The 12,289-nt window shown below is 39.8% G+C and overlaps 1 protein-coding gene across 1 annotated transcript in view; it reads left to right on the forward strand.

The window, feature by feature from the left end:
- Nucleotides 1–12,289, forward strand: part of LOC129233786 (natural resistance-associated macrophage protein 2-like) — a gene marked incomplete at its 5' end in the record, with an annotated part of 88,397 nt that overhangs the window by 62,954 nt on the left and 13,154 nt on the right. The window contains 2 exon segments of the mRNA XM_054867761.1: nucleotides 294–517; nucleotides 1,335–1,494. Coding sequence (XP_054723736.1) covers nucleotides 294–517; nucleotides 1,335–1,494 — 384 coding nt within the window.

Below are 12,289 nucleotides of genomic sequence, written 5' to 3' on the forward strand. Positions count from 1 at the left end.
GCGAATCAAAAGATCTTTTAATTTTTCTATTACGGGCAAAGCCGTGCGGGAACCACTAGTGTCCCATAAAACTCCACTATATGCGAGCGTATTACATAGTGCATATGCTCCAGGCTGTAACCACAATAAAAATTTCACAACTAGCTAAAGTAAGAGTTCCTTAACATCTGCAAAAGCCTTCCTTCATTTAAAAAAAATCATCAGTCCGTAAATACATTTTCGCAAACTTTTACCCGTCCGCGGGTCATGAAGGGTTAAGAAACGCTACAAGAGGCTCTCTTTCTACCCCGCAGGGATTCCTCCACATCAAGTGGGTGCGCTGGAAGCGAGTCCTTCTGACGAGGACCATGGCCATCCTGCCCACCATCTCCATGGCGCTCTACCAGGACGTGAACCACGTGAGCGGGATGAACGACTTCCTGAACGCCCTCATGTCCATGCAGCTCCCCTTCGCCCTCCTCACCACCTACCTGTTCACGTCATCCAGGACGGTCATGGGCGACTTCGCCAATGGCGTGTAAGTTGCTTCCACCCTCCTGTTGCTCGTATTCTTCTTTCGTCAAATCAGTTTTTTCCATAGACTAATAATAAGAGTAGATCGAGCTTTCCCAGACTTGCTGATGGAAAAATTGGTTCATGGATACATCATGTGACTGGTGGAAGGCTTGGCGAAAACTTTGGGGGCATGGTTGCTAGATGGCATCATTATCTATAGTTTGGCACTCGACATGTATTTTAAGACGTAATGTATTTTCATTATATTTTTTTTCCAGGGGCAAAGATTGAACTGTTTTTCTTTTAGTTATGCATTATTTTGGCATTAGTTTTTGATCACAGTTTTCAGTAACTTTTATTTCATTTGGAACTGCTACGTCAGCGTTGGCGTGAATGTAATGGCGTAAACGTTTTGCGTTAACGCAAAAATGTACTAATCGGAATCATAAATTGAAATTGTAGGTAAAAATCTTACCGTTTGCCGATTCTATTTGGGCGCTTGCATCTTTAATTGCTTAGAGAGTTATTGAAATTGACTAAAGAAAATGCACAATACTATCTAAACGAAAAACTCACTCTATTAACAAAATATTTACAACTTAGAATAACAAATTTACAAATCCGACTCCATAAATATTCCGCGTTCCATCAATTCCATTTATTTTATTTCTCGCGGGCGTTGATCGTCTGCTACGATCAACGCCCGCTGTTGCTAGGATATCCACTAGTCACATGGTTTGGTTCATGAGCATTAAAGGGTTGCCATAGCTCGGTCTACTCTTATTATTAGTCTACGGTTTTTTCACCTGCACTGCTCAAGTGCACATTTTTCTTCTCAGGAAGAGCAAACTCTTCATGGGCGTGGTGACGACGTTCCTGATCGGCCTCAACCTCTATTTTGTGAATGATTTCGTGGGCAGCAACTTCCCCCAGAGTGTTACCGTCTACTTCTTCTTCTGCATCTACCTCATCTTCTACGTCGCAGTCGTCACTTACCTCGTAAGTCTTACATAATGTTACCAATTTTGTAATTCATATTACAGTAAAACCTGTAAAATTGACCACCCTTGTAAGAAATACAGCCGCTAAACTCACCTCCTAGAGAAAAGCCTTGGATAAGTCTGATAATAGTTAGGCTGATAGGCGCAGCAATTCCGATAGTATTATAACCCGGCAATAACCCTATTACGGCAGTCGGTACTGCCATAGTTATAATACCTACTACTAAAGCAATGCATCTACCAAATTTATCGCCGATATTACCGAAAAGTATACCTCCAAGCGGACGTTGACCACCTGTCTAAGTTAACCGCTATTTTCAGGAACAGAATTAGATCTAATTCATATAATTGAACCTCTATAAGTTGACCACCTTCTTAAATTAACCACTCAAGTAGTGCACTGCAAGTGGTCAATTCACACAGGTTCACTGTATTTTCATTTTTTTCCTAGGCTCAATTTATTGTAATTTCTCTAAATTAAGCATTTATTCGACTAATTTTCACTGAAAACGGCCTTTCTTTTTGAAGTTTAACTCATACGTTGTTTTTCCTGCTTTGCATCAGTTAAAAAATAGAGCTCCGTGGATTTGCGAGTGGACGGTATGAACTGTTGACGAAAGATAAAATGGAGGAAGCAAAGACCCCAAGTCAGGTGATAGATTTTAAAGCAAAGCATTGAAAGAAATCAGGGTTCTTTTGCTAGTTTTACGCAAAACGTGTCAAACATTCGTCATTGTTGAGTCACTTGACTTGGGGTCTTTGCCCCAGCTTTTGCCAAGCCAATGATTGGACTTGCTCCTTCCATTTATTAATTCCTGCTCTAAGGTATGAACTGCTTTTTCTAGAAAAAAGTTGAAACACGTTTGTTTATACATATATATCTCAAGGAAGCGGAATCCGACATTGGGCGTCTAATTTTTTTTCCGTTTTCGAGGTATAGGTGTTTGATATATAGTATGTTTCAACGACGTTATTCTCGGTGTATCGGATCCTTGCTGAAAAAAGAAAATGACCATAGATCGTGACACGTTGCAGCGAGTGAAACAAGAATTAGACTTAATACTTGACATTTGTCGCATCGGATCCTTGCTGAAAAAAGAAAATGACCATAGATCGTGACACGTTGCAGCGAGTGAAACAAGAATTAGACTTAATACTTGACATTTGTCGCATCGGATCCTTGCTGAAAAAAGAAAATGACCATAGATCGTGACACGTTGCAGCGAGTGAAACAAGAATTAGACTTAATACTTGACATTTGTCGCATCGGATCCTTGCTGAAAAAAGAAAGTGACCATAGATCGTGACACGTTGCAGCGAGTGAAACAAGAATTAGACTTAATACTTGACATTTGTCGCATCGGATCCTTGCTGAAAAAAGAAAGTGACCATAGATCGTGACACGTTGCAGCGAGTGAAACAAGAATTAGACTTAATACTTGACATTTGTCGCATCGGATCCTTGCTGAAAAAAGAAAATGACCATAGATCGTGACACGTTGCAGCGAGTGAAACAAGAATTAGACTTAATACTTGACATTTGTCGCATCGGATCCTTGCTGAAAAAAGAAAATGACCATAGATCGTGACACGTTGCAGCGAGTGAAACAAGAATTAGACTTAATACTTGACATTTGTCGCATCGGATCCTTGCTGAAAAAAGAAAATGACCATAGATCGTGACACGTTGCAGCGAGTGAAACAAGAATTAGACTTAATACTTGACATTTGTCGCATCGGATCCTTGCTGAAAAAAGAAAGTGACCATAGATCGTGACACGTTGCAGCGAGTGAAACAAGAATTAGACTTAATACTTGACATTTGTCGCATCGGATCCTTGCTGAAAAAAGAAAGTGACCATAGATCGTGACACGTTGCAGCGAGTGAAACAAGAATTAGACTTAATACTTGACATTTGTCGCATCGGATCCTTGCTGAAAAAAGAAAATGACCATAGAACGTGACACGTTGCAGCGAGTGAAACAAGAATTAGACTTAATACTTGACATTTGTCGCATCGGATCCTTGCTGAAAAAAGAAAATGACCATAGATCGTGACACGTTGCAGCGAGTGAAACAAGAATTAGACTTAATACTTGACATTTGTCGCATCGGATCCTTGCTGAAAAAAGAAAATGACCATAGATCGTGACACGTTGCAGCGAGTGAAACAAGAATTAGACTTAATACTTGACATTTGTCGCATCGGATCCTTGCTGAAAAAAGAAAGTGACCATAGATCGTGACACGTTGCAGCGAGTGAAACAAGAATTAGACTTAATACTTGACATTTTTCGCATCGGATCCTTGCTGAAAAAAGAAAGTGACCATAGATCGTGACACGTTGCAGCGAGTGAAACAAGAATTATACTTAATACTTGACATTTGTCGCATCGGATCCTTGCTGAAAAAAGAAAATGACCATAGATCGTGACACGTTGCAGCGAGTGAAACAACAATTAGACTTAATACTTGACATTTGTCGCATCGGATCCTTGCTGAAAAAAGAAAGTGACCATAGATCGTGACACGTTGCAGCGAGTGAAACAAGAATTAGACTTAATACTTGACATTTGTCGCATCGGATCCTTGCTGAAAAAAGAAAATGACCATAGATCGTGACACGTTGCAGCGAGTGAAACAAGAATTAGACTTAATACTTGACATTTGTCGCATCGGATCCTTGCTGAAAAAAGAAAATGACCATAGATCGTGACACGTTGCAGCGAGTGAAACAAGAATTAGACTTAATACTTGACATTTGTCGCATCGGATCCTTGCTGAAAAAAGAAAGTGACCATAGATCGTGACACGTTGCAGCGAGTGAAACAAGAATTATACTTAATACTTGACATTTGTCGCATCGGATCCTTGCTGAAAAAAGAAAATGACCATAGATCGTGACACGTTGCAGCGAGTGAAACAAGAATTAGACTTAATACTTGACATTTGTCGCATCGGATCCTTGCTGAAAAAAGAAAATGACCATAGATCGTGACACGTTGCAGCGAGTGAAACAAGAATTAGACTTAATACTTGACATTTGTCGCATCGGATCCTTGCTGAAAAAAGAAAATGACCATAGATCGTGACACGTTGCAGCGAGTGAAACAAGAATTAGACTTAATACTTGACATTTGTCGCATCGGATCCTTGCTGAAAAAAGAAAATGACCATAGATCGTGACACGTTGCAGCGAGTGAAACAAGAATTAGACTTAATACTTGACATTTGTCGCATCGGATCCTTGCTGAAAAAAGAAAATGACCATAGATCGTGACACGTTGCAGCGAGTGAAACAAGAATTAGACTTAATACTTGACATTTGTCGCATCGGATCCTTGCTGAAAAAAGAAAGTGACCATAGATCGTGACACGTTGCAGCGAGTGAAACAAGAATTAGACTTAATACTTGACATTTGTCGCATCGGATCCTTGCTGAAAAAAGAAAGTGACCATAGATCGTGACACGTTGCAGCGAGTGAAACAAGAATTAGACTTAATACTTGACATTTGTCGCATCGGATCCTTGCTGAAAAAAGAAAATGACCATAGATCGTGACACGTTGCAGCGAGTGAAACAAGAATTAGACTTAATACTTGACATTTGTCGCATCGGATCCTTGCTGAAAAAAGAAAATGACCATAGATCGTGACACGTTGCAGCGAGTGAAACAAGAATTAGACTTAATACTTGACATTTGTCGCATCGGATCCTTGCTGAAAAAAGAAAATGACCATAGATCGTGACACGTTGCAGCGAGTGAAACAAGAATTAGACTTAATACTTGACATTTGTCGCATCGGATCCTTGCTGAAAAAAGAAAATGACCATAGATCGTGACACGTTGCAGCGAGTGAAACAAGAATTAGACTTAATACTTGACATTTGTCGCATCGGATCCTTGCTGAAAAAAGAAAATGACCATAGATCGTGACACGTTGCAGCGAGTGAAACAAGAATTAGACTTAATACTTGACATTTGTCGCATCGGATCCTTGCTGAAAAAAGAAAGTGACCATAGATCGTGACACGTTGCAGCGAGTGAAACAAGAATTAGACTTAATACTTGACATTTGTCGCATCGGATCCTTGCTGAAAAAAGAAAGTGACCATAGATCGTGACACGTTGCAGCGAGTGAAACAAGAATTAGACTTAATACTTGACATTTGTCGCATCGGATCCTTGCTGAAAAAAGAAAATGACCATAGATCGTGACACGTTGCAGCGAGTGAAACAAGAATTAGACTTAATACTTGACATTTGTCGCATCGGATCCTTGCTGAAAAAAGAAAGTGACCATAGATCGTGACACGTTGCAGCGAGTGAAACAAGAATTAGACTTAATACTTGACATTTGTCGCATCGGATCCTTGCTGAAAAAAGAAAATGACCATAGATCGTGACACGTTGCAGCGAGTGAAACAAGAATTAGACTTAATACTTGACATTTGTCGCATCGGATCCTTGCTGAAAAAAGAAAGTGACCATAGATCGTGACACGTTGCAGCGAGTGAAACAAGAATTAGACTTAATACTTGACATTTTTCGCATCGGATCCTTGCTGAAAAAAGAAAGTGACCATAGATCGTGACACGTTGCAGCGAGTGAAACAAGAATTATACTTAATACTTGACATTTGTCGCATCGGATCCTTGCTGAAAAAAGAAAATGACCATAGATCGTGACACGTTGCAGCGAGTGAAACAAGAATTAGACTTAATACTTGACATTTGTCGCATCGGATCCTTGCTGAAAAAAGAAAGTGACCATAGATCGTGACACGTTGCAGCGAGTGAAACAAGAATTAGACTTAATACTTGACATTTGTCGCATCGGATCCTTGCTGAAAAAAGAAAGTGACCATAGATCGTGACACGTTGCAGCGAGTGAAACAAGAATTAGACTTAATACTTGACATTTGTCGCATCGGATCCTTGATGAAAAAAGAAAGTGACCATAGATCGTGACACGTTGCAGCGAGTGAAACAAGAATTAGACTTAATACTTGACATTTGTCGCATCGGATCCTTGCTGAAAAAAGAAAGTGACCATAGATCGTGACACGTTGCAGCGAGTGAAACAAGAATTAGACTTAATACTTGACATTTGTCGCATCGGATCCTTGCTGAAAAAAGAAAGTGACCATAGATCGTGACACGTTGCAGCGAGTGAAACAAGAATTAGACTTAATACTTGACATTTGTCGCATCGGATCCTTGCTGAAAAAAGAAAGTGACCATAGATCGTGACACGTTGCAGCGAGTGAAACAAGAATTAGACTTAATACTTGACATTTGTCGCATCGGATCCTTGCTGAAAAAAGAAAGTGACCATAGATCGTGACACGTTGCAGCGAGTGAAACAAGAATTAGACTTAATACTTGACATTTGTCGCATCGGATCCTTGCTGAAAAAAGAAAGTGACCATAGATCGTGACACGTTGCAGCGAGTGAAACAAGAATTAGACTTAATACTTGACATTTGTCGCATCGGATCCTTGCTGAAAAAAGAAAATGACCATAGATCGTGACACGTTGCAGCGAGTGAAACAAGAATTAGACTTAATACTTGACATTTGTCGCATCGGATCCTTGCTGAAAAAAGAAAATGACCATAGATCGTGACACGTTGCAGCGAGTGAAACAAGAATTAGACTTAATACTTGACATTTGTCGCATCGGATCCTTGATGAAAAAAGAAAATGACCATAGATCGTGACACGTTGCAGCGAGTGAAACAAGAATTAGACTTAATACTTGACATTTGTCGCATCGGATCCTTGCTGAAAAAAGAAAATGACCATAGATCGTGACACGTTGCAGCGAGTGAAACAAGAATTAGACTTAATACTTGACATTTGTCGCATCGGATCCTTGCTGAAAAAAGAAAATGACCATAGATCGTGACACGTTGCAGCGAGTGAAACAAGAATTAGACTTAATACTTGACATTTGTCGCATCGGATCCTTGCTGAAAAAAGAAAATGACCATAGATCGTGACACGTTGCAGCGAGTGAAACAAGAATTATACTTAATACTTGACATTTGTCGCATCGGATCCTTGCTGAAAAAAGAAAGTGACCATAGATCGTGACACGTTGCAGCGAGTGAAACAAGAATTAGACTTAATACTTGACATTTGTCGCATCGGATCCTTGCTGAAAAAAGAAAGTGACCATAGATCGTGACACGTTGCAGCGAGTGAAACAAGAATTAGACTTAATACTTGACATTTGTCGCATCGGATCCTTGCTGAAAAAAGAAAATGACCATAGATCGTGACACGTTGCAGCGAGTGAAACAAGAATTATACTTAATACTTGACATTTGTCGCATCGGATCCTTGCTGAAAAAAGAAAGTGACCATAGATCGTGACACGTTGCAGCGAGTGAAACAAGAATTAGACTTAATACTTGACATTTGTCGCATCGGATCCTTGCTGAAAAAAGAAAGTGACCATAGATCGTGACACGTTGCAGCGATCGTGACACGTTGCAGCGAGTGTGAAACATAATCGTGAACGTTTAGACTTAATACTTGACATTTGTCGCATCGGATCCTTGCTGAAAAAAGAAAGTGACCATAGATCGTTGACACAAGAATTAGACTTAATACTTGACATTTGTCGCATCGGATCCTTGTGAAACAAGAATTAGACTTAATACTTGACATCGGATCCTTGCTGAAAAAAGAAAAAAGTGACCATAGATCGTGACACGTTGCAGCGAGTGAAACAAGAATTAGACTTAATACTTGACATTTGTCGCATCGGATCCTTGCTGAAAAAAGAAAATGACCATAGATCGTGACACGTTGCAGCGAGTGAAACAAGAATTAGACTTAATACTTGACATTTGTCGCATCGGATCCTTGCTGAAAAAAGAAAGTGACCATAGATCGTGACACGTTGCAGCGAGTGAAACAAGAATTAGACTTAATACTTGACATTTGTCGCATCGGATCCTTGCTGAAAAAAGAAAATGACCATAGATCGTGACACGTTGCAGCGAGTGAAACAAGAATTAGACTTAATACTTGACATTTGTCGCATCGGATCCTTGCTGAAAAAAGAAAGTGACCATAGATCGTGACACGTTGCAGCGAGTGAAACAAGAATTAGACTTAATACTTGACATTTTTCGCATCGGATCCTTGCTGAAAAAAGAAAGTGACCATAGATCGTGACACGTTGCAGCGAGTGAAACAAGAATTATACTTAATACTTGACATTTGTCGCATCGGATCCTTGCTGAAAAAAGAAAATGACCATAGATCGTGACACGTTGCAGCGAGTGAAACAAGAATTAGACTTAATACTTGACATTTGTCGCATCGGATCCTTGCTGAAAAAAGAAAGTGACCATAGATCGTGACACGTTGCAGCGAGTGAAACAAGAATTAGACTTAATACTTGACATTTGTCGCATCGGATCCTTGCTGAAAAAAGAAAATGACCATAGATCGTGACACGTTGCAGCGAGTGAAACAAGAATTAGACTTAATACTTGACATTTGTCGCATCGGATCCTTGCTGAAAAAAGAAAATGACCATAGATCGTGACACGTTGCAGCGAGTGAAACAAGAATTAGACTTAATACTTGACATTTGTCGCATCGGATCCTTGCTGAAAAAAGAAAATGACCATAGATCGTGACACGTTGCAGCGAGTGAAACAAGAATTAGACTTAATACTTGACATTTGTCGCATCGGATCCTTGCTGAAAAAAGAAAATGACCATAGATCGTGACACGTTGCAGCGAGTGAAACAAGAATTAGACTTAATACTTGACATTTGTCGCATCGGATCCTTGCTGAAAAAAGAAAATGACCATAGATCGTGACACGTTGCAGCGAGTGAAACAAGAATTAGACTTAATACTTGACATTTGTCGCATCGGATCCTTGCTGAAAAAAGAAAGTGACCATAGATCGTGACACGTTGCAGCGAGTGAAACAAGAATTAGACTTAATACTTGACATTTGTCGCATCGGATCCTTGCTGAAAAAAGAAAGTGACCATAGATCGTGACACGTTGCAGCGAGTGAAACAAGAATTAGACTTAATACTTGACATTTGTCGCATCGGATCCTTGCTGAAAAAAGAAAATGACCATAGATCGTGACACGTTGCAGCGAGTGAAACAAGAATTAGACTTAATACTTGACATTTGTCGCATCGGATCCTTGCTGAAAAAAGAAAATGACCATAGATCGTGACACGTTGCAGCGAGTGAAACAAGAATTAGACTTAATACTTGACATTTGTCGCATCGGATCCTTGCTGAAAAAAGAAAATGACCATAGATCGTGACACGTTGCAGCGAGTGAAACAAGAATTAGACTTAATACTTGACATTTGTCGCATCGGATCCTTGCTGAAAAAAGAAAGTGACCATAGATAGTGACACGTTGCAGCGAGTGAAACAAGAATTAGACTTAATACTTGACATTTTTCGCATCGGATCCTTGCTGAAAAAAGAAAGTGACCATAGATCGTGACACGTTGCAGCGAGTGAAACAAGAATTATACTTAATACTTGACATTTGTCGCATCGGATCCTTGCTGAAAAAAGAAAGTGACCATAGATCGTGACACGTTGCAGCGAGTGAAACAAGAATTAGACTTAATACTTGACATTTGTCGCATCGGATCCTTGCTGAAAAAAGAAAATGACCATAGATCGTGACACGTTGCAGCGAGTGAAACAAGAATTAGACTTAATACTTGACATTTTTCGCATCGGATCCTTGCTTAAAAAAGAAAGTGACCATAGATCGTGACACGTTGCAGCGAGTGAAACAAGAATTAGACTTAATACTTGACATTTGTCGCATCGGATCCTTGCTGAAAAAAGAAAATGACCATAGATCGTGACACGTTGCAGCGAGTGAAACAAGAATTAGACTTAATACTTGACATTTGTCGCATCGGATCCTTGCTGAAAAAAGAAAATGACCATAGATCGTGACACGTTGCAGCGAGTGAAACAAGAATTAGACTTAATACTTGACATTTGTCGCATCGGATCCTTGCTGAAAAAAGAAAGTGACCATAGATCGTGACACGTTGCAGCGAGTGAAACAAGAATTAGACTTAATACTTGACATTTTTCGCATCGGATCCTTGCTGAAAAAAGAAAGTGACCATAGATAGTGACACGTTGCAGCGAGTGAAACAAGAATTAGACTTAATACTTGACATTTGTCGCATCGGATCCTTGCTGAAAAAAGAAAATGACCATAGATCGTGACACGTTGCAGCGAGTGAAACAAGAATTAGACTTAATACTTGACATTTGTCGCATCGGATCCTTGCTGAAAAAAGAAAGTGACCATAGATCGTGACACGTTGCAGCGAGTGAAACAAGAATTAGACTTAATACTTGACATTTTTCGCATCGGATCCTTGCTGAAAAAAGAAAATGACCATAGATCGTGACACGTTGCAGCGAGTGAAACAAGAATTAGACTTAATACTTGACATTTGTCGCATCGGATCCTTGCTGAAAAAAGAAAGTGACCATAGATCGTGACACGTTGCAGCGAGTGAAACAAGAATTAGACTTAATACTTGACATTTGTCGCATCGGATCCTTGCTGAAAAAAGAAAATGACCATAGATCGTGACACGTTGCAGCGAGTGAAACAAGAATTAGACTTAATACTTGACATTTGTCGCATCGGATCCTTGCTGAAAAAAGAAAATGACCATAGATCGTGACACGTTGCAGCGAGTGAAACAAGAATTTGACTTAATACTTGACATTTGTCGCATCGGATCCTTGCTGAAAAAAGAAAGTGACCATAGATCGTGACACGTTGCAGCGAGTGAAACAAGAATTAGACTTAATACTTGACATTTGTCGCTTCGGATCCTTGCTGAAAAAAGAAAATGACCATAGATCGTGACACGTTGCAGCGAGTGAAACAAGAATTAGACTTAATACTTGACATTTGTCGCATCGGATCCTTGCTGAAAAAAGAAAATGACCATAGATCGTGACACGTTGCAGCGAGTGAAACAAGAATTAGACTTAATACTTGACATTTTTCGCATCGGATCCTTGCTGAAAAAAGAAAATGACCATAGATCGTGACACGTTGCAGCGAGTGAAACAAGAATTAGACTTAATACTTGACATTTGTCGCATCGGATCCTTGCTGAAAAAAGAAAGTGACCATAGATCGTGACACGTTGCAGCGAGTGAAACAAGAATTATACTTAATACTTGACATTTGTCGCATCGGATCCTTGCTGAAAAAAGAAAATGACCATAGATCGTGACACGTTGCAGCGAGTGAAACAAGAATTAGACTTAATACTTGACATTTGTCGCATCGGATCCTTGCTGAAAAAAGAAAATGACCATAGATCGTGACACGTTGCAGCGAGTGAAACAAGAATTAGACTTAATACTTGACATTTGTCGCATCGGATCCTTGCTGAAAAAAGAAAGTGACCATAGATCGTGACACGTTGCAGCGAGTGAAACAAGAATTAGACTTAATACTTGACATTTGTCGCATCGGATCCTTGCTGAAAAAAGAAAATGACCATAGATCGTGACACGTTGCAGCGAGTGAAACAAGAATTAGACTTAATACTTGACATTTGTCGCATCGGATCCTTGCTGGAAAAAGAAAGTGACCATAGATCGTGACACGTTGCAGCGAGTGAAACAAGAATTAGACTTAATACTTGACATTTGTCGCATCGGATCCTTGCTGAAAAAAGAAAGTGACCATAGATCGTGACACGTTGCAGCGAGTGAAACAAGAATTA

This window comes from Uloborus diversus, unplaced genomic scaffold (assembly GCF_026930045.1).
Source record: "Uloborus diversus isolate 005 unplaced genomic scaffold, Udiv.v.3.1 scaffold_720, whole genome shotgun sequence".
Classification (NCBI taxonomy): Eukaryota; Metazoa; Arthropoda; class Arachnida; order Araneae; family Uloboridae; genus Uloborus; species Uloborus diversus.